This window comes from Mizuhopecten yessoensis, unplaced genomic scaffold (assembly GCF_002113885.1).
Source record: "Mizuhopecten yessoensis strain PY_sf001 unplaced genomic scaffold, ASM211388v2 scaffold3819, whole genome shotgun sequence".
Taxonomy (NCBI): domain Eukaryota; kingdom Metazoa; phylum Mollusca; class Bivalvia; order Pectinida; family Pectinidae; genus Mizuhopecten; species Mizuhopecten yessoensis.
Window position 1 is genome coordinate 265,556 of NW_018405235.1, and position 24,544 is coordinate 290,099.

The 24,544-nt window shown below is 37.7% G+C and overlaps 1 protein-coding gene across 1 annotated transcript in view; it reads left to right on the forward strand.

The window, feature by feature from the left end:
- Nucleotides 1-24,544, forward strand: part of LOC110448078 — a 189,636-nt gene that overhangs the window by 154,943 nt on the left and 10,149 nt on the right. Inside the window, exons 66-77 of the mRNA XM_021494119.1 lie at nucleotides 2,396-2,431; nucleotides 3,154-3,201; nucleotides 6,011-6,079; nucleotides 7,670-7,696; nucleotides 11,707-11,818; nucleotides 12,149-12,267; nucleotides 12,670-12,839; nucleotides 14,948-15,055; nucleotides 20,017-20,166; nucleotides 20,417-20,522; nucleotides 21,109-21,232; nucleotides 22,031-22,209. Coding sequence (XP_021349794.1) covers nucleotides 2,396-2,431; nucleotides 3,154-3,201; nucleotides 6,011-6,079; nucleotides 7,670-7,696; nucleotides 11,707-11,818; nucleotides 12,149-12,267; nucleotides 12,670-12,839; nucleotides 14,948-15,055; nucleotides 20,017-20,166; nucleotides 20,417-20,522; nucleotides 21,109-21,232; nucleotides 22,031-22,209 — 1,248 coding nt within the window. The remainder of the gene's footprint in view (nucleotides 1-2,395; nucleotides 2,432-3,153; nucleotides 3,202-6,010; nucleotides 6,080-7,669; nucleotides 7,697-11,706; nucleotides 11,819-12,148; nucleotides 12,268-12,669; nucleotides 12,840-14,947; nucleotides 15,056-20,016; nucleotides 20,167-20,416; nucleotides 20,523-21,108; nucleotides 21,233-22,030; nucleotides 22,210-24,544) is intronic.

Sequence of the window (24,544 nt, forward strand, 5' to 3'; positions counted from 1 at the left end):
AAGAGTATAAAGGGGACTTATAAAATATATAATACCCACACCATACCTGGTCCACCACTCTCCACTGGTCTAGAGTATATTGGCGAGTTCTATAATATATAATACCCCCACCATCCCTGGTCCTTAGTCTAGAGAATAAAGGAGAGTTATGTAATATATAATACCCACACCATACCTGGCCCACCACTCTCCACTAGTCTAGAGTATAAAGGGGAGTTATATAATATATAATGCCCACACCATACCTGGCCCACCACTCTCCACTGGTCTAGAGTATATTGGAGAGTAATATAATATATAATAGCCACACCATACCTGGGCCTTAGTCTAGAGTATAAAGGGGAGTTATTTAATATATAATACCCACACCATCCCTAGTCCTTAGTCTAGAGCATATATATATATATACTCTACACTAAGGACCAGGTATGGCGTGGGGATTATATATTATATAACTCTCCTTTCTATTCTAGACTAAGGACTAGGTATGGTGAGGGTATTATATATTATATAACTCCCCAATATACTCTAGAGTATATTGGCGAGTTCTATAATATATAATACCCACGCCATGCCTAGTCCTTAGTCTAGAGAATAAAGGAGAGTTATGTAATATATAATACCCACGGGGGACCTGGTCCTTAGTCAAGAGTATAAAGGAGACTTATAAAATATATAATACCCAAACCATACCTAGTCCTTAGTCTAGCATATAACGGAGAGTTAAATAATATATAATACCCACGCCATGCCTAGTCCTTAGTCTAGCATATAACGGAGAGTTAAATAATATATAATACCCGCACCATACCTGGTCCTCAGTCTAGAGTATATATATATATATCCACACAAAACTAATTCCTCCATACCAAAATTATTTTCCCCATCCTAAATTTATTGGCTTTAATGTCCCTGTGCTACCTTCATGCGTCCGTCCATATGTATGGCGTTAATGTCCCTGTGCTACCGTCATGCGTCCGTCCATATGTATGTTTGTCTGTTGTACAGCAGCATAAGTTTCATTTTGATAAGACAAAATTTGCTAAGCAAACATTCAGTACAAACAAATCCTCGGGTTTAGAAAATATATTTGTCATTTGTCTACTGCTTCATATTTTCATTGTTCAGATACTGTGATACAATTAACTTGAGCGAGTTCACATTTCAGGCTCGTAGATCCAAGGTCAAAGTCACTGTTACTTTAGATAAAAAGCCTGTCATTGCTAATTATAACCTCCTTTGTTTTTATTAGGATTCAAATGAAACTTTATTCTTGTATTCAGAACACATATACGTCAATCAAGTTTACGTTTCAGGGGATTTTATCAAAGGTTAAGGTCACATAAATCTTTGTTTTCACTTGACTAACTTTGTTTTCCCTTTGCTTTATATGAGATATTGCAAAAGTATTTAGAATACATACCTCGAACAAGTTTGCAATTAATGGTCCCGGACCCAAACTTAGCAAGTTCATTGATATTACATAAGCAATGTCTAGTTTTAGATTTTATCAGAGTAGGCTCTTAAATAGATTTAATGTGAATTTGATTATAAATTATTCTATACAAATAAAACTTTTCTTTTCCTACTTCATATTGTTAGAAATGTACTTCTGTATATCATGAGGTATATATTACAGAACACGTACTCCCGAATACGATATTGTTAGAAATGTACTTCTGTATATCATGAGGTATATATTACAGAACACGTACTCCCAAATAAGATATTGTTAGAAATGTACTTCTGTATATCATAAGGTATATATTACAGAACACGTACTCCCGAATACGATATTGTTAGAAATGTACTTCTGTATATCATGAGGTATATATTACAGAACACGTACTCCCGAATAAGATATTGCATGTTCTAATGTTGTCATTAAATATATTCAGTTTGTTCATATTAACATCCCCATGTAAAGCATATCTGCATGAAAGGATGATAGATATAAAAATATAAAGCCATTATATTTGTTTGGTGTAGGAAACTCCCTTAGGCATTAGGACAAAGAAGGTTCTTTACTAACACTAAGAAATGTTCTTCAATTGTTTTGTAAATTCAATCTCAATTTGCATTTTGTTTTGTTTTGTTATAATTGCAATAAAATAGAATTGATGGATTAAAAACATTTAATCCTTTTGAATTTTGTGAAGTTTTCCTAATATGCAATGTGTCAGGTCTATACATGATGAACATTTTTGTCAGACACACGTTGGAATACAGATGTATATTAAAATATCTACTTTTTGGAAGTTTGCATATAAATCTTTGTTCAGTAAAGAAAAGAAAGTGTTGAAAGGCTTGAGTGTAACATTTGAACAAGGGAGATAATTCATCAAGGGAGGTAAATATATTTAGTTTGGTTTAATGATAACCTGCTTCCTTGTAGTTGGATAATCCTAAAAGCAAGTACACAACACAGATGGTAAGACTGTTACAGGGAGACTTGTGTCTATAGTCGTGCACAAAATCTGGCCTTAGAGAAATCATAATTAATCTGTACATTTCACAATCAAGGGCCCAATTGTTTGTTGAAAGTATATAATTTTAACATTCACAAATTGCAACAAAACATGTATTGGTTTCTTTTTTACGGAAAATGACAAATATAAGCTAAAGAAAGATTCAGTTACTTAATTTTTTGGTTTTGTTGTTATCTAGATTTTTCTGATTTTCTTTTTAAATATTGCTGTTCATTACTCAGCAGCTCGATGAACAACTGGGCCCTGTTCCTGTAATAAGGGGTTTAGACTAGACCTCCCTGTTCCTGTAATAAGAGGCTTGGACTAGACCTTTGTTCCTGACTATGGTATATATTCTGCATCTCAACCAACTTAAATCACTTAATAACAACAGATATTACCTACGTACATTTAGCAAATCTGCTCAAAAGATATAGAAAATGCTCTCTTCTGAGGAGCTTCTTTGAATTGCAAAAGCTTTATAAAATGTTTCTCTTTTAATGATGGTGTTTCTTTTTTTCGAGAATAGTATATTAAGAACTATTTTAAAAGTACCATATTGCAGTGAAATGTAAATACCATAGTCAGCTCTAGGGAAGGGAGATAATTAGGCCCTGAGCACATAGCAGTATAATGTATATATATATCAGTCTTACTAATACATAGGAATTATATTTATGTGCAGGTGGACCTGGATATACTAAAAATGTTGCAATCACGACCCTCGTGTATGGTAAAGGATTTGCTATCATTGATGTTTTATTAGATTTTTTGATGTTGTCCTTTTTTCTTTCTTTTATAAAGAAAAAAGATTTAATCAGCTTTAAATGTGTGAAGAAATATGTATGCATGCTCTTCCACAAGAAGCTATATGCTCTAATCTTAATCTAGTTGAAAATAGAAGTAAAATTATTAAAGCAACATTAACTCATTTTTTCAATATTTAAAATATAGTAAGTATGGTTTACCTTCAGACAAGGAATTTAAGAATTACATTTATATTTATTTAGCCCGCCCTTAATAATATATTTATTTATTGAGCCCACCCTAAATATACATATATTTATTTTGCCTGCCCTAAACATATATATGTTTATTTAGCCCACCCTAAAATTATATATGTATATATATATATGCATTAATTAAAACATAGTCACACTAATAGGCAAAAACACTTGACCTTTGGGATAAGTCCGGCCCAGCTTGGCATATATTGTTTTCATCTGAAAAATTAAAAAAAAACAAGTATAAAATAAAATCTCAAAATGCTTTTGGAAAATAGAAGTGAAAGCCTTCCATAAGAAATATTTTATTTAAGTTAAAAAAATGATAAATATTCAAAATGAAGTAACAACTAGTAGTCAACTGTTAATTTCAAGCCAGATTTCTTTTTTCAAATACAGGAATATTGGATCTGAAGAAACTGACTAACTTATACATGTACTTAGATGACTCGCTTGACTTTAGTTTTATTGCTCAGAAGAACTTTTTCAATTTGGCTGCTTTGTTTTCCAACCACAAAAAAAACATTTTCAGGAACTTTATTTGAACAACAGTCCGGAGAGCATGTTTTCTACAGAATGGTAGCATGCATTTAAAAGATTTGGGCTCCAATTCAGAAACTGTTCCTTTAACATATTTAAATGTCGGAAAGCATTATTGAATTTGAGGAAAACTTTAAGGTAGGGAGTTCCTGGCAGTGCTCTGTCTTGTTTCTCTAATGAAGAATTATAATCTTGATTCAAATTTTTCAGACTTGTTTCTGAGTTTTTTGCCTATATACAATAACAAGGTGTCATCTGACAGAAATACATGTATAACAATGACATCATTTTTCACAATGAGCCTGGTTTACAGGGATTTGACCCATGGACCTAATGGTTGTAAAGCCTGGAGCTTATCCACTTTGCCATCAGTTCTTATATTAATGTTAAAGTACTTTCTCTGTAACATTACTGAAAATAATTTCAAAATGTTCTAACTCTCAAAAATGGCCAACAAATTTTAACCGTCTTTGTGAATAGAGAAAATAGAATCATTTAACGGTAAAATATTTTTTCTAAACCTGTATAAAAAAAAAAAAATGGTGGGACTCTGAACCTTTTAGCTTAGAAAACTATTCTTAACTTCAGTAGTGCTTTCCTATGGAAAATTTCAGACGAGAAACGTTCCTGTAACAGGGTTGTACTGTATCCGTGTATGCATGTGTGTATTAATTTTAGATACATTGTAAGTTACCTGTTTCTCTTGTAGTTGTGATGTTAACACACTGTCTTGTTTTATAAATATATATCAGTCCTCATCTTAGTGTGAGTACTGGGACTTAGTCTGGAAAAGATAAAGTAATCGTCCCACAATTTGTGTTTTAGGGTGTATCATATAAATTCGCATCTATCAATACCAGAACAAAACAGGTACATGTCTAATTTTGTTTCACCTCATTTTTTTTGGTGAAGTTTTATCACAGTTTGGTGAAAAGACCCTACACAAATCTAACTGGTGTGACTCAAAACTGACACTAATTGTTATATCTTTTGACAAAGATTTGTAAGAGAAAAATAAAGGGGAAAAAACCCCAGAGAAAATATATAGATAAACATAAGGTATGTTAATGGGTAAATGTAAAAACAATTCTTAACAAAATATTTAACTATTTGTTATCTAAAGATCTAAATATCTGACAATGGTTTGTAAAAACAAAAAAGTGAGAGAGAAAAAAAAATATAAACATAAGGTTTGTTAATTGGTAAATGTAAAAATAATCAGAAATATTTAACTATGTGTTATGTAATTGATTTTAAAGATAGTAATGATTGAAATTTGAATTTCACTTATTTGAAGATTTACCAGTATCAGAAACTTAATTCAAGGTTGAAATGTTATTGCCCTAGCTAACAGTCAGAAACTAACAAGGTCTTTTTTTGGTGTTTTTTTAGCATTAATACCCGATATACTTGTACAGACTGCACAGCTAAAGGAAACACCAAGTGTGGCTTTCTCCTTGCTTTATGTCCAACTCATTTGCATGTTCTCAGATGTGTGTCTGTCTTCAAAACAATTACTTACCATTTTCTTTACAGCTTACATTTGTCAGATTAAATGTGTTGAAATCACAAAATACAATTGTATTATTTTCAATAATGCTTGCACTTAATATGATTAATAGAATCCCTTTTGTATTTTCTTATATTTAAAATATATTTTCAATTTGAATCTCATATACACATTTCCTATATAAACTTTTATAGTTCAACAACTCAAATTACTGTTTAGTTTCTGTGTGGAATATCCTATCTTTTTGGGTATATTGTACGACAGTTTTAAAGTTGATATGCTGTTTGAAATAAATTTGTAATTTTCTCATCAACTTATTAGGTCACAACAAACTTTATCTTCTAAAACATGTGCTTTTTAGCTGTAATTTGTTGATGTATAGAATTTCAGAATGTTCGTTTTGTTTGCATAGTTGTCACTAATTGATGTGTAATTGTCACTAATTGATGTGTAATTGTCACTAATTGATGTTTAATTGTTGGTAACAGGAAGTGATGGAGTACCTGGACACTGACACGCTGGTCAACACCATGACTGAGTCCTACCTACAGATACAGGTATGGCAGATTCAATAGTGAATACACTGTAGGGCAAAGTGGAGCTAGCTACCAGTAGATCTAGGGCTGGGATAGTGAGCATATAGTGACGTAGAGGGTTGGAGCTTATGAAAAGGGGCTAGAAAAATCATAAACTCATAAATGAATGGGTGGAGCATATGAAATAGGATGGGGAAAATACTTAATTCTTAAAAATACTAAATACATATATGGAAGGGTGGAACTTAAGGGACAGGCAAAATACTCCCTGGTTATAAATTCATTGATGGAGGGGTAGGGCTGAATAGGGACAGGCAAAATACACCCTGGCTATACATTCATTGATGGAGGGGAGGGGCTGAATAAGTATAAGTCAAATGATAAATTCATATATTTAGGGCAAATTGATAGATTCATGTATAGAGAGGTGGATCTTATGGAAGGGAATTAGCAGAGCAAGTAGTAGATAAGAAGGGCAGGGGGTTAGTGAAGGAGGCTTGACAAAACAAGTATGGGTACGGAGAATCGTAGTAGAGTATATGAAAGGCTAGGTTCAGAAAGTATAGAGGTATGAGGGACCAAAACGTATGAGAGAGGAATGTAGATTATATTCACGTCTAGTCATTACTTCACATGTTGCTATTCAGAAACACAATGTGATATAGAATTAAGATATAGTTTAAATCTATATACTTGTCCTACCCATCACATTGACTACTGATTAGAAATACATGTGCTTGCTAATTATTGCACATCATACATGTTTACTGTCAGCACTAATCAAAAGCTACCACCATTCACTGTCACCTCCATTGTGGTGGTCACCGCCTGACAACATGTACAGTTAACAAGGGGTTTCTGTTACGTACATTTTTTTTTATGAAAATTCAAAAGTGATGTTGTGGTGTAATTTTAAAATAATTTAAGTATCATGTGTAAATAGTTACGTATTGATGAGCCAGTAAGCCTGTCTGTTATAACCTACGTATTGATGAGCCAGTAAGCCTGTCTGTTATAACCTACGTATTGATGAGCCAGTAAGCCTGTCTGTTATAACCTACAGCACTTTGTAATGTAAATTCTCACCTGTAGTCGTCTAAAAACAGAGCAAAAAGCATGAGATTTAAGTAGAGAGCCCCACCACTTTGCTACTGTATACAGGCAATGATTTATTTTCCCATTTAATTTAGGTTATTTCCTGTATATTCATACAGTGACAATTTTGGGTTATGCACATGTGTTTTAAGTGCAATAAAACATTGATGTTTGTATGTTAAGTATTCACATTTAAGTTGCAGAATGTTGTTAGCGAGATAAATATGTTAAACAGTAGCACTGTGGACACACTCCCTGTGGTGGAAATGTCGTGTTTTAAGTAAGGAAATTAGGATACATAATTTGGCATATACTTCCCTGTTGTAAATGGGCATTTAATTAGCTCAAGTCAGAGAAATGTCACAAGAATTGGAACTCTCCTTCTTTGGAGATACAGCATATATAGATCATTGGGACTTTCTACCCTTAAAAAATGACCTCAATCGAATCAAAGTACATTTCGGGACAGTTTCTTCCAGTGTTCATTCTGTTTGTTTGTGTTTCTCTATTGTGCAGAAAGCAAATCTGGCCACGAATAAAGAGGTAAAGGTTTTGCATACTAACCTACACAGAACAAAACATATACACCACATTCATATTTAACCACCTTCATTACTGAACAAAGCATGGTCAAACTTTATAAGTGACAACAATGTTGATATGGTTTTTTTTAATGCTATTGAAAAGTGTACTTTTAAAAGGAACTAGGTGTAATAGACAAAGGGGAATAAAAGGGTTCTCAACCCCCGAGAACACTACCACATTTTCTGTAAGGAGTGTTGGATCTCTCTTTTCTGTATTTTTAATGGGAGATGTGAACTGTCATTACTATTTCGAAAATCAATAATTTCCTCGGATCGGAACCTTGAGAAATTGTTCAAATCTTATACTGAGGCTTAATTTATTATAGTTGATTTTTATCATGAAGATGACCAGGTATATTCCTCCACATATCAGATTTAGCCCTGCTTTGTACAGTTGAGATATTAACAACCCGACCTGAGGGTACATCATTAACAATATTGATTGTAATTGACAGCCGGAGGTTCGGCTTGTTTTACCTTTAGTCTGTCATAAGTGTTAAACCAGCTGACAGATCTCCCACCTAATCAGCTGACAGATCTCCCACCTAACCAGCCGACAGATCTCCCACCTAACCAGCTGACAGATCTCCCACCTAACCAGCCGACAGATCTCCCACCTAACCAGCTGACAGATCTCCCACCTAACCAGCTGACAGATCTCCCACCTAACCAACTGACAGATCTCCCACCTAAACTGATTAAGCTCTCCTATCTAAACAAGTGTGCTCCTAAATATAAATGGAACTATCATTGATAAACATTGGTTTACTGAGGAAATTGACGAGTCGTTTTATGTAGATTATCTGTCATTTAACCAGGTGACATGCTTGTCTGTTTATATTTTATGGACCTGTAATTGCACGTTTGCTTATGTTGACCTGAAACAGGATCAAGGACAGCAATATTCTATGATAATTTGTTTGATTGAAAAGACATTAGAAGGGAATAAATCTGACTATCAGGGTTTTGTTCGAAATCATACTTCGGCGCAGACCATCATGTAGTCCCCCCACCACCACCATGTAATATGAAAGGGGGGAGGGATGTTGCCTATAATGTTGCCCATTACAATCTGATTCAGTCTCATTGCTCTAGAGACTTCATTTCTTAATGGATTTTGATCAAACATGAAAACGTCAAGTATGAGAAAACTATATTTCATAATCCAAAGGTCAAGGCCAAGCTAGGTGACTTACTATTTATAGAAGATTATCAGTCATAATTTTAGAGACTTCCTATTTGATAATATTTAAAATTGACAAATAACATGAAGTTGATCCTACATTATGGCACAGAATACATATCTTAACAACATCTTGTTTTGTTTTTGTTCTTTTTTACCATTTTTGTCTTTTAATACCTTGAAGATTTAAAGTAATTTCCATTCAAATTAATCTTATAATATCTCCATCTATTTTAATAAACCAATATATAACACCTGGAAAATAGATTGATTCCGTGTTGAGTCCAGTTTTGACATACATGTATCAGGTTTGCTATGTATATATAGTATGATACTCCGGAGTTAACAGAAATGGTAAGGCTGTGTGTTTCTGCATGGAAACCTGTTACAAGTAGTGCAGTTTGCTGTAGTCAGAATCTGTATGACAATGTATATATGTGGGCAGATCAAAGGAATGGCAATATGTGATGTCTGTTGTAAAATACGGAATGTTTCTATGTACATGTACTTCATAGTGAAATCGTTTGTTATAAACGAATATTTTGCTTGAGAATGGATATGGATGAGATATATGCTTTAGATAAATATTCCACCCCCCATTGTAAACATATTTAAGGTAACATCTATATAACTATTGAAGCATGCCAGCGAAATAACATTTACTCTGCATGTAACTTTATATACCTACAACGGGATTGGAGCATGAGGTTTATTTTGAAAGGAGTCATATTAAATTTTGGTACTGCATGTACATGAAAAAGCATGCCGTTTGATTTGGGATTGACAGCTGTTTTTATCTCACCTGGTACAATGTGCCTGTGGGTTTATACAATGGCACAGCATCTGTTGTCCATTCGGTGTCAGTTCTATACGGAGACTTCCCTCCAGTTCTATTTGTTTTATAGTACTGTAGTGTGAATAGTGACCGCCAATATATCATGTTGTAGAAAGGGACCACTAGATATAATTGTGTGAAAAAGATGACCACCTCATTACTAACCCAATGTTTGTGTCTATAACTATTTTTTTCCATTTAGGTATACATTTATATCTTCATGTAAAACACATTTTATTTGATAATAATTTTTCTGAAACTTTTTTCCAACAGGTTTCTCTCCCAGAAAAATGTTAGAACGTATCTTTATTCGACTTGTTATTGTGTTTATTAAAAACAAGAAATGTATGTAGATGTTTATTAAAAACAAGAAATGTATGTAGAATATGAATATTCTATCTTTCTACCAAATATTCGAAGGATGTGCTGGGGATACTCTATCTTATTGTGTTTTGATTCTGACTGACAGCCATTAGGTACGCTGGACTATTCTGACTGACAGCCATTAGGTACCCTGGACTATTTGTACCGTACAAAGTTCAAACTTTCATTCACTGAAGTTTTCAGTGTACTAGGTATATGATAAAAAATGTAGCAGACATTTTACAGTTAAATACTTAAAATTAATGACAACCATTACCTGAAAGACATACAACTGAGTCTTGTGTAAATTCAGATTAATGTTTAAAACTGGCCAATCTGATGTTATATCATTCATAACAAATCTGTTTAAAGTTGGGACACAGTATTAGGTATCAAATAAACTTAAAAGAGGCAATGGTCCATAGCTGTTTGGTCACCAGAATCTACACACTGGCCAATGAGTGTATAATGTGACTGAATACACTGTACCTGTAACGATAATGCATCATTATTTCCAAGTACTTATTCCAGTCCAATCATCACCTTTCATTTCCACCAATAACATGTAAGCTTACGTTGTTTCATGTAGAACATTTTAACTTTGCCATTTAGCTGAAAATCAATCTTTTGACCATTTATGTGCTTTTGCAGAGAAATGAAAAAGGCTGGGTTGTTATGGCCATATAGTTATGTCTGCAGTTTTATAGAGTATATTTTTGTGTTATAACAGTAGTGACATCTTTAAGATGGCAATCAAGGGGGTTAAAGTATACTGACTATATATGTTACAGAAAAATGGCCTCGAGTGTGCTATATGTATCGGCATTAGACATTTAGTTGTCCATTGTTGTAGCTCATGGACATATGTACTCATTGCAGAATATTGATCGCTACTTGTTTTTGACATGAAATGATACTAAAAAAATCATTATGGCATCTAAAGAATGATGACATTTAAATCAAGATAAATAGATATTATAAAACTGTTACTATAAACAGGACAGCCATCTGCCAGTATGGGTCAGAAGGTTTATAGATAAATGACATTGACCTTACATGATTGTTTTAACATATGAATGACCATGATCTTATATGTTTTAATAACCATGACCTAACAATTGTACATGTTTGTTATAACAGGTAAATGACCTTGACATAACAAGTGTGTATGATTGTCATAACAGATAAACAACCTTGACCTTACATGTTGATTATAACAGATAAATGACCTTGACCTTACATGTTGATTATGACAGATAAATGACCTTGACCTTACATTTTGTTTATAACAGATAAATAACCTTGACCTTACATGTTGATTATAACAGATAAATGAGCTTGACCTTACATGTTGATTATAACAGATAAATAACCTTGACCTTACATATTGATTATAACAGATAAATGCTCTTGATCTTACATGTTGATTATAACAGATAAATGACCTTGACCTTACATGTTGATTATAACAGATAAATGACCTTGACCTTACATGTTGATTATAACAGTTAAAAGACCTTGACCTTCCATGTTGATTATAACAGATAAATGACCTTTACATAACATATTTGTTATGTTTGTTTTACAGAGGAACAACCCTGATTTTGAAGAGATTAGGACGCTGGTTACTGACACAGGGTTTGCCTACTTTCACATACTCTGTCGCAAGTTGGATTTGGATGAAAAGTTGGACACAACCTGTAATTATCAGTGTTTAAGAGTAATTGACTAATGTAACACAATCAAAATACATTTTAATTGTAACATTGCAGTCCCCTGTGTGATTTCCACCCTTGTCAACTTTGTTTCACAAAAGTGTAATATTTCATAGGCAAAACCAGGGATTAAAATGACTTGACAAATAGATAAATTTGATCATTTTTGACAGGTTTTTAAGCAAAAATTGCCAATTTCTTGGTCTAAAGTAGTATTTGTATTTTTTTTTTCTTTTTTGTGTTTTGTACATATCACTTATAAATAACTTTTATTTTCTTATTGGAATTTTACAATCTTTCTCCTGTCTATTTCAGCGTTTATACGAACACTAGAACAAGAAGCTGCGTGGACATTCTTCAGTGAGAACACACTCTCCATAGAAATTCTAAAGGATGATGTGCTACAGAAGATCTACTACAGGGTCAAGGACAAGGTCAGTAGGTCAAGGTCACTCACAGCATTAGGGTCATACTTTTGTCAGCAAGAAACATAGATTCCTACATGTGAAAATTTTGATTGCATATATCCTGCAAAAATTATGTGTGCCAACAGAAAATCTGTGACACAAGTATGGGTTGGGCTAATTACAGGGCAATGAAGCATTTGATATCATTTCTTCTAAACAGCAATAAACATTGTTGAACTTATTACCAGGCATGTTCTTATTGCCAGATATATACAAAAATAACTGTACACACTACCAGAAAGACTTGCATGATATATAATTGCTTGAATAAACACTTGAAGCGCTCTCTGTAAAAAGTGATATGTCGAGTAAATCAATCGGAACATGATTATCAAGTAAGAAATCTATTTATATTTTTTTGTTCCACAGAAAGTGCTACGTAATGAGATCAAGGAGAAGTTTAAGTACGAGGTGGACCGTACCTCCCCTAGCAACAAGCTGCGTGACTTCATGGACTGGGCTAGTGACGTTATCCAGGATATCAAGTACCAGAGGAAGGTGTACTCCAACAGTTTGGGCAGGCTCCTAGTCAACCTATGGTTAGTAACAGTATCATACCAGCTCCGGGCAGCTGGTAAGTAACAGTATCATACACACCCTGGACAGCTGGTTAGTAACAGTATCGTACCAGCCCTGGACAGCTGGTTAGTAACAGTATCGTACCAGCTCCGGACAGCTGGTTAGTTACAGTATCATACCAGCTCTGGACAGCTGGTTAGTAACAGTATCATACCATCCTCATACAGCTGGTCAGTAACAGTATCGTACCGGCCCCGGGCAGCTGGTTAGTTACAGTATCATACAAGCCACAGACAGCTGGTTAGTAACAGTATCATACCATCCTCATGCAGCTGGTCAGTAACAGTATCGTACCGGCTCCGGGCAGCTGGTTAGTTACAGTATCACACCAGCCCCGGACAGCTGGTTAGTTACAGTATCATACTAGCCCCGGACAGCTGGTTAGTTACAGTATCATACAAGCCACAGACAGCTGGTTAGTAACAGTATCATACCAGCCCCGGACAGCTGGTTGGTTACAGTATCATACCAGCCCCGGGCAGCTGGTTAGTTACAGTATCGTACAGGCCCCGGACAGCTGGTTAGTAACAGTATCATACCAGCCCCGGGCAGCTGGTTAGTTACAGTATCGTACCAGCCCCGGACAGCTGGTTAGTAACAGTATCATACCAGCCCCGGTCAGCTGGTTAGTTACAGTATCGTACCGGCCCCGGACAGCTGGTTAGTTACGGTATCATACCAGCCCTGGACAGCTGGTTAGTTACAGTATCGTACTGGCCCCGGACAGCTGGTTAGTTACAGTATCATACCAGCCCCGGACAGCTGGTTAGTTACAGTATCGTACCGGCCCCGGACAGCTGGTTAGTTACAGTATCACACCAGCCCCGAACAGCTGGTTAGTAACAGTATCATACCAGCCCCGGACAGCTGGTTAGTTACAGTATCATACCAGCCCAGGGCAGCTGATTAGTTACAGTATCATACAAGCCCCGGACAGCTGGTTAGTAACAGTATCATACCAGCCCCAGACAGCTGGTTAGGTAAAGTATCAGACCAGCCCCGGGCAGCTGGTTAGTTACAATATCGTACCAGCCCCGGACAGCTGGTTAGTTACAGTATCATACCAGCCCCGGGCAGCTGGTTAGTTACAGTATCGTACCGGCCCAGGACAGCTGATTAGTTACAGTATTGTATCGGCCCCGGACAGCTGGTTAGTTACAGTATCATACTAGCCCCGGACAGCTGGTTAGTTACAGTATCATACGAGCCCCGGACAGCTGGTTAGTTACAGTATCACACCAGCCCCGGGCAGCGGTTTAGTTAAATTATCGTACCAGCCCCAGACATCTGGTTAGTTACAGTATCATACCAGCCCCGGTCAGCTGGTTAGTTACAGTATCATACCAGCCCAGGGCAGCTGGTTAGTTACAGTATCATACAAGCCCCGGACAGCTGGTTAGTAACAGTATCACACCAGCCCCGGAAAGCTGGTTAGTTACAGTATCGTACCGGCCCAGGACATCTGATTAGTTACAGTATTGTACCGGCCCCGGACAGCTGGTTAGTTACAGTATCACACCAGCCCCGAACAGCTGGTTAGTAACAGTATCATACCAGCCCCGGACAGCTGGTTAGTTACAGTATCGTACCGGCCCAGGACAGCTGATTAGTTACAGTATTGTACCGGCCCCGGACAGCTGGTTAGTTACAGTATCGTACCAGCCCCGGACAGCTGGTTAGTTACAGTATCATACCAGCCCCGGACAGCTGGTTAGTTACAGTATCATACCAGCCCCGGACAGCTGGTTAGTTACAGTATCGTACCGGCCCCGGACAACATTTATATTGAGTGAATGTATGTCATTTAGAGCAACGTTCAAAGTGGGGAAAAGTGCTTAATTAGAAAACCTTTGAAAATTTGTATATTTACAGTATATGTTTACATCTCAATTTCACATATATTTCTTTAAATTCTGGAATTGTCACAAGAATGAATACCAGTACCATAAAGGTCAGGAAATCAGAGATTAAATCAAACATTAAGGGAAATCTTAAAAATAGCATTGTATTGGGAAATACAATCCTGAATAGAGAATGTGGACTGATGATGCTGTTTTCTATATTTCAGGCTGCCGATGAATTACATTGTACTGTTCCTTAGTTTTATTATCTGCGTTGTTATCTTGGTGGTGTGGAGGGATCCAAAAACAGTAGCAGGGGACTCCGATACACAATCGTAAGTATGGGGTAGTGGTTGTAATCATACTCCGATACACAATCGTAAGTATGGGGTAGTGGTTCTAATCATACTCCAATACACAATTGTAAGTATATGATAGTGGTTCTAATCATACTCCGATACACAATCGTAAGTATGGGGTAGTGGTTCTAATCATACTCCGATCCCCCTACGAAAGTATGGGGTAGTGGTTCTAATCACACTCCGATACACAATCGTAAGTACGGGGTAGTGGTTCTAATCATACTCCGATACACAATCGTTAGTACGGGGTAGTGGTTCTAACCATACTCCAATACACAATCGTAAGTACGGGGTAGTGGTTCTAATCATACTCCAATACACAATCGTAAGTACGGGGTAGTGGTTCTAATCATACTCCGATACACAATCGTAAGTAAGGGGTAGTGGTTCTAATCATACTCCGATACACAATCGTAAGTATGGGTAGTGGTTCTAATCATACTCCGATACACAATCGTAAGTATGGGTAGTGGTTCTAATCATACTCTGATACACAATTGTAAGTATGGGGCAGTGGTTTTAATCATACTCCGATACACAATCGTAAGTACGGGGTAGTGGTTGTAATCATACTCCGATACACAATCGTAAGTATGGGGTAGTGGTTCTAATCATACTCCGATACACAATCGTAAGTATGGGATAGTGGTTCTAATCATACTCCGATACACAATTGTAAGTATGGGGTAGTTGTTCTAATCATACTCAGATACACAATTGTAAGTATGGGGTAGTGGTTCTTATCAAAATGTCACAAGTCATGAGTATTGGCCTTTGATATACAGTTGTAATTAGCTCACCTGGTTTGAACAAACATGGTGAGCTTATACCATACCGCAGCATCTGCCGTCCGTCTGTCGTCAACATTTCCTTTAAAACACTACTTGTCCTGAACGGCCATGTAGATTTTGACTAAATTTGGTCTGGAGCATCCTTAGGGCAAGGGGACTCAATTTTGTATAAACGGTGGATGTGGCCCCCCTGGGGGCAGAGGGGCGGGGCCGAATAGGTGAGATATGGGGAAAAACCTTCAAAATCCTTCTACTACCATAGGGATTACCGGTAAGGGATTTTATCCGTATTTAGTCTGGAGCATCCTGGGGCCAAGGGGACTCAATTTTGTATAAATGGTGGTTGTGGACCTCCTCGGGGCAGAGGGGCGGGGCTCAATAGGGGAAATAGAGATAAAACCTTTAAAATCCTTCTTCTATCGGATTAAGGCATTTCACCCCGATTTGGTCTGGAGCATACTTGGGCAAAAAGGGACTCAATTTTGTATAAAGGAAGCTTAAGAGTGTAGCCCAATAGGGGAAACATAGCAAGTTCTTCAAAATCCTTCTTCTTCTGTAGGAATGACAGGATTTTGATTAAATTTGGGATGAACGGTGGGTCTGACCCCCCTTTTGGCAGAGAGGCAGGGCCAAAGAGTAAAAAATAGCTTTTAAATCCTTCTGTAGGAATGACAGGATTTGGTCTAAAGCATCCTTGGGTGAAGGGGACCTAATTTTGTATCAACGATGGGTCTGACCCCCCTGGGGACAGAGGGGCGGGGCCCAATAGAGGAAACAGCAAATTCTTCGAAATCCTCCTTTTATTTTAGGAATGACAAGATTTTGTCCAATTGGATATAAATATTACCCCTGACTAACCATGTAATACATGTACACCTCCAGTGACATCATACTATTCTAACTTCAATTTTGCTAACATTTCCAGGTGAGCGATACAGGCCCACTGGGCCTCTTGTTTAAGGGGTACGTGGTACTCCATCACACAAAGTCACTGGTCATGGGTATTGGCCTACGATATACAGTCGTAAGTGAGGGGTAGTGGGTACATATCACAGGGTAGTAAGTAAGGGGTATTGGCCTCCGATATACAGTCGTTAGTGAGAGGTAGTGGTACATATCACAAAGTAGTAGTAAGTAAGGGGTATTAGCCCCTAATAAACAGCCGTAAGTGAGGGGTAGTGGTACATATCACAAAGTAGTAGTAAGTAAGGGGTATTGGCCTCTGATATACAGTCGTTAGTGAGGGGAAGTGTTACATATCACAAAGTAGTAGTAAGAAAGGGGTATGGGCCTCCGATATACAGTCGTTAGTGAGGGGTAGTGATACATATCACGAAGTAGTTGTAAGTAAGGGGTATTGGCCTACAATATACAGTCGTTAGTGAGGGGTAGTGGTACATATCACAAAGTAGTAGTAAGAAAGGGGTATGGGCCTCCGATATACAGTCGTTAGTGAGGGGAAGTGATACATATCACAAAGTAGTAGTAAGTAAGGGGTATGGGCCTCCGATATATAGTCGTTAGTGAGGGGTAGTGGGTACATATCACAAAGTAGTAAGTAAGGGGTATTGGCCTCCGATAAACAGTCGTTAGTGAGGGGTAGTGGTACATATCACAAAGTAGTAAGTAAGGGGGATTGGCCTCCGATATACAGTCATAAGTGAGGGGTAGTGGTACATGTCACAAAGTAGTAGTAAGTAAGGGGTATTGGCCTCTGATAAACATTCGTAAGTGAGGGGTAGTGGAACATATCACAAAGTAGTAGTAAGTAAGGGGTATGGGCCTCCGATATATAGTTGTTAGTGAGGGGTAGTGGGTACATATCACAAAGTAGTAGTAAGTAAGTGGTATTGGCCTCCGATATACAGTCGTTAGTGAGGGGTAGTGGGTACATATCACAAAGTAGAAAGTAAGGGGTATTGGCCTCCGATAAACAGTCGTTAGTTAGGGGTAGTGGTACATATCACAAAGTAGTAAGTAAGGGGGATTGGCCTCCGATATACAGTCATAAGTGAGGGGTAGTGGTACATGTCACAAAGTAGTAGTAAGTAAGGGGTATGGGCCTCCGATATATAGTTGTTAGTGAGGGGTAGTGGGTACATATCACAAAGTAGTAAGTAAGGGGAATTGGCCTCCGATAAACAGTCGTTAGTGAGGGGAAGTGGTACATATCACAAAGTAGTAGGAAGAAAGGGGTATTGGCCTCCGATAAACAGTCGTTAGTGAGGGGTAGTGGTACATAGCACAAAGTAGTAGTAAGTAAGGGGTATGGGCCTCCGATATATAGTAGTTAGTGAGGGGTAGTGGGTACATATCACAAAGTAGTAAGTAAGGGGGATTGGCCTCTGATAAACAGTCGTTAGTGAGGGGTAGTGGTACATCTCACAAAGTAGTAGTAAGTAAGGGGTATGGGCATCCGATATAGAGTCGTTAGTGAGGGGTAGTGGGTACATATCACAAAGTAGTAAGTAAGGGGTATTGGCCTCTGATATACAGTCGTTAGTGAGGGGTAGTGGTACATAGCACAAAGTAGTAGTAAGTAAGGGGTATGGGCCTCCGATATATAGTAGTTAGTGAGGGGTAGTGGGTACATATCACAAAGTAGTAAGTAAGGGGGATTGGCCTCCGATAAACAGTCGTTAGTGAGGGGAAGTGGTACATATCACAAAGTAGTAGTAAGTAAGTGGTATTGGCCTCCGATAAACAGTCGTTAGTTAGGGGTAGTGGTACATATCACAAAGTAGTAAGTAAGGGGGATTGGCCTCCGATAAACAGTCGTTAGTGAGGGGTAGTTGTACATATCACAAAGTAGTAGCAAGTAAGGGGTATTAGCCCCTAATAAACAGCCGTAAGTGAGGGGTAGTGGTCCATATCACAAAGTAGTAGTAAGTAAGGGGTATTGGCCTCTGATAAACATTCGTAAGTGAGGTGTAGTGGTACATATCACAAAGTAGTAGTAAGCAAGGGGTATTGGCCTCTGATAAACATTCGTAAGTGAGGTGTAGTGGTACATATCACAAAGTAGTAGTAAGCAAGGGGTATTGGCCTCTGATAAACATTCGTAAGTGAGGGGTAGTGGAACATATCACAAAGTAGTAGTAAGTAAGGGGTATTGGCCTCTGATAAACATTCGTAAGTGAGGGGTAGTGGTACATATCACAAAGTAGTAGTAAGTAAGGGATATTGGCCTCCGATAAACAGTCGTTAGTGAGGGGTAGTGGTACATATCACAAAGTAGTAGTAAGCAAGGGGTATTGGCCTCTGATAAACATTCGTAAGTGAGGGGTAGTGGCACATATCACAAAGTAGTAGTAAGTAAGGGATATTGGCCTCTGATAAATAGTCGTTAGTGAGGGGTAGTGGTACATATCACAAAGTAGTAAGTAAGGGGTATTGACCTCCGATATACAGTCATAAGTGAGGGGTAGGGGTACATATCACAAAGTAGTAAGTAAGGGGTATTGACCTCCGATATACAGTCATAAGTGAGGGGTAGGGGTACATATCACAAAGTAGTAAGTAAGGGGTATTGACCTCCGATAAACAGTCATAAGTGAGGGGTAGTGGTACATATCACAAAGTAGTAGTAAGCAAGGGGTATTGGCCTCTGATAAACATTCGTAAGTGAGGGGTAGTGGCACATATCACAAAGTAGTAGTAAGTAAGGGATATTGGCCTCCGATAAACAGTCGTTAGTGAGGGGTAGTGGTACATATCACAAAGTAGTAGTAAGCAAGGGGTATTGGCCTCTGATAAACATTCGTAAGTGAGGTGTAGTGGTACATATCACAAAGTAGTAGTAAGTAAGGGATATTGGCCTCTGATAAACAGTCGTTAGTGAGGGGTAGGGGTACATATCACAAAGTAGTAAGTAAGGGGTATTGGCCTCCGATATACAGTCGTAAGTGAGGGGTAGTGGTACATATCACAAAGTAGTAAGTCATTGGTATACAAAATACAGATTGCGTGCTATCTTTTGACAGAGAATCAGCTAAAATAAGATGTAACAAATCGTATATCTTCCACACATTTCAAGTGTTTGCCAAGTGTCAAGAAAATTTAGTGATGTTAATGATAAAATGGAATGATAAGATGGTTGTATTGAACATTTAAATGATTTTTTTTATTTTTCATGTTTGACAGGTCTGTTCCTGAGCTGAGTATAGACAATTACTACATATTCCTCTATATAGTAGGAGGGATACACAACTTCCTGTGTTTCCTTATATATGTCACGTTTCTCATCTCCAACAGTCCAACGTTTCCACCCTGGAATCTGTTCCTTCGCCTTGTGTAAGTTATTTATACGTCCCGTCGATTCAAACTTCTGAAAGAAACTTATTCTCGTGTTCCAACAAATGCAGCTTCTGTTATTTCTGTGAAAGCTAAAAAAAAAATGCTCAAAGCAAAGAAAGGAAGGCTTACATTGAGAAAACTATTAAAAATTGTTCTTAGTTCTAAACTGTTTTTGAACTTTAAACATAACTACTGAGTATTCAGTTGAGCCACCCTGTCTGACGTTTTGTGCTTTGTTACTGATCAGGGGGAAGAACAAGGATGATGATATGGAGTTTAAGTCATGGCATGAGAAAAAGACCGACTCACATTTAGAGGTCAAAATCTACAGCTTCAAGTCTCTCTATTATCTGGTGCGTATTATTATATTTATATTTATTTCCTCCAAATGAAGAATGCGATATATATTTCATATTATTGAAGACAGAATAATACAAAAGTACTATGGATAGTTACTTACATGGAACAAAAATGTAATGTATCATTAAACACTGGGTAAGGTATACGTATATTGTACATCAAATATTCTTCTTAACAGTTATGTTAGCTGTTAATAAATATAGAAAGTGTCACGTTTACGTTTGTAGTTACCAATTAAACAAATAAACAAACAAAGGGATGAAAAATCTGTATCATGATTATTTCATATACAACAGAAATTTACATACGCTAATCCACAGTGCAAGTCATTTTCTAGCAGGTATATGAAATAATGTATGACCTTTTAATGTTTCCAGTAATCGAAATGGATATTTGTCAACTCATTGTAATAAACAAATCCATTTTTCTGGCGCTGTATTATTCTGTAATCTTATACCAGAATATTGCCTTGTAGACTTCAAGTTGAATTTTAGTGAAGGAATGATCAATTATAACAGATTACCAGTAAAAGAGGATAACATGTCACAGGATTGATTGTCAGCTGGTTGTATATTTCAGTGTGTCCTGGCAATGTCCATACTTGGGACCGTGTTCCATGGTTACTTTTTTGCGTTCCACCTTCTCCATATCGCGGAGCTCAACCAACTCCTCAAGCGGGTCATTCTGGCTGTGACAACAAATGGTAATGTTCATTACTTTTGACCACTTAAAAGATTAAACATATCCAACAGGTTAAAAGATTAAACATATCCAACAAGTTGAAAGATTAAACATATCCAACAAGTTAAAAGATTAAACATATCCAACAAGTTAAAGTAATGTATCTGAAACAATAACTGAGCTAGTTCCTACATACACTGGGGTCGCGGTGTCCGAGTGGTTAAGGCACCTGACTGTCTGTATCACTAGCCCTTCACTGCTGGGTCGCGGTGTCCGAGTGGTTAAGGCACCTGACTGTCTGGATCACTAGCCCTTCACTGCTGGGTCGCGGGTTCGAGTAGTTAAGGCACCTGACTGTCTGGATCACTAGCCCTTCACTGCTAGGTCGCGGGTTCGAGTGGTTAAGGCACCTGACTGTCTGGATCACTAGCCCTTCACTGCTGGGTCGCGGGTTCGAGGCCTACGTCGGGCAGACCCCAGATATGGCTTCAGGTCTGTCCTTTTTCTCCAGGAACTCTCCTCCACCACCAAACCCTGGCAGGACCTTAAATGACCAAAGCTGTAAATAGGATGTAAAATGCAAACAAATATCCTACATACATTTGTAATATTATAATGTGTTATGTAGGATTATGCCAATGTATTATTTTAAGCTGATTTGATCAAAGCTTGTTCTGTCAGTCCATTGTCTTTTTTTCAGCATTCTTATTTTGAAATGTAACAGAAAATAATAGTATACAAATTATAATACATATAAACAATCAATTGATAATAATAGATTCAGAAATTATTGACATGATTTTAACCCTGTTTGTTACAGGAAAGTCGTTGATGATGGTGACCCTGCTTGGTTTAGCCATCCTGTTCATCTACTCACTGGTGGCGTTTGCCTTGCTTCGAGAGCAGTACTTTTTAGAGGCCGGTGGACGTCACTGTCGGACGGTGGGCCAGTGTTTTATCACGATGATACATCACGGCTTAGTGGATAGTCCTTACACGGTGTGTACATTGATTCTGTCGATCTATTCCACTGTCTGAAATCAAAAAGACTGTTTAGTTGTATAAACCTCAAAGGTCCAATTGTCGTTAATATTATTTTTCCATCCAAATCTTGAAGGTGACATTTTGCACACAGTATGTTGTTGTTTATTGTTAAAACTTCACTAAATACTAGGAAAATCTTTCAGATTAAAATTTTCATATTGAATTTGTTATTTAGACTTTATCTACTTGTCGATTGGTACCAATCGGTAGACATTTCCTATTAAATGAAATTCAACTTGTCGCGAGCTTGTTGCGATTGACTTGAACACTTTATTTCCCCTGTTCCCCATTTGACCTGCATACCATGCAGTAACCGTATCTAATTAAAGTAAGAGAAAAGGCGTTGGCTCTCCCTGGAACTGTTGATTGGTACCCAATGTTTGGCCACTCGAGTTAAAAGACTTTTGAGGTTTCAGCAATCATTAAACATCTGCCTTCGAACGCCCTGTTTCATCTGTTAACTCATTTTTCAACAACGATAGAGACCAGAGTCATGATATTTGACTGGGCTAGAGACCTATGATATTTGGCTGGGCTAGAGACCATTGATATTTGGCTGGACTAGAGACCTATGCTATTTGGCTGGGCTAGAGACCTATGATATTTGGCTTGAGGCCTATGATATTTGGCTGGGCTGGAAAACTATGATATTTGGCTGGGCTAGATACCTATGATATTTGGCTGGGCTAGAGACCTATGATATTTGGCTGGACTAGAGACCTTTGCTATTTGGCTGGGCTAGAGACCTATGATATTTGGCTTGAGGCCTATGATATTTGGCTGGGCTAGAAAACTATGATATTTGGCTGGGCTAGATACCTATGATATTTGGCTGGGCTATATAGACCTATGATATTTGATTGGGCTATAGATCTATGATATTTGGCTGGGCTAGAAAACTATGATATTTGGCTGGGCTAGATACCTATGCTATTTGGCTGGGCTATATAGACCTATGATATTTGATTGGGCTATAGACCTATGATATTTGACTGGGTTAGAGACCTATGATATTTGACTGGGCTAGAGACCTATGATATTTGACTGGACTAGAGACCTATGCTATTTGGCTGGGCTAGAGACCTATGCTATTAGGCTGGGTAGAGACCAATGATATTTGGCTTGAGGCCTATGATATTTGGCTGGGCTAGACACCTATAATATTTGGCTGGGCTAGAGACCTATGGTATTTGGCTGGGCTAGAGACCTATGATATTTGACTGGGCTCGAGACCTATGCTATTTGGCTGGGTAGAGACCAATAATATTTGGCTTGAGGCCTATGATATTTGGCTGGGCTAGATACCTATGATATTTGGCTGGGCTAGAGACCTATGCTATTTGTCTGGGTAGAGACCAATGATATTTGGCTTGAGGCCTATGATATTTGGCTGGGCTGGACACCTATAATATTTGGCTGAGCTAGAGACCTATGCTATTTGACTGGGCTCGAGACCTATGCTATTTGGCTGGATAGAGACCAATAATATTTGGCTTGAGGCCTATGATATTTGGCTGGGCTAGAGACCTATGATATTTGGCTGGGCTAGAGACCTATGCTATTTGGCTTAAGGCCTATGATATTTGGCTAGGCTAGATACCTATGATATTTGGCTGGGCTAGAGACCTATGCTATTTGGCTGGGTAGAGACCAATAATATTTGGCTTGAGGCCTATGATATTTGGCTGGGCTAGAGACCTATGATATTTGGCTTGAGGCCTATGATATTTGGCTGGGCTAGAGACCTATGATATTTGGCTGGGCTAGAGACCAATGATATTTGGCTTAAGGCCTATGATATTTGGCTGGGCTATATATAGACCTATCATATTTGACTGGGCTCGAGACCTATGCTATTTGGCTGGGCTAGAGACCTATGATATTTGACTGGGCTATAGACCTATGATATTTGACTGGGCTAGAGACCTATGATATTTGACTGGGCTAGAGACCTATGATATTTGGCAGGGCTATAGACCTATGATATTTGGCTGGACTAGAGACCTATGATATGTGGCTGGGCTAGAGACCTATGAAGACTGTTAAAATAAAGGACTTTGACCTTCAGTCATGGGCAAAGGAGTATCCGTTTTCGTCCGTCGTCGTCCGTCGTCCGTTAACATTTTACATTTCAAACTTAAAGTCAAGTTCTGCTGGGCCGATTGAACTGAAAGTTTGTAGGAATGATCGCCTCATGGTCCTGACAAAGTGTTGTTATTTTTCGGGTCGATCAGAAATCCAATATGGCCGCCACGGCCGCCATTTTGAAAACCTATTTCAAACTTAAAGT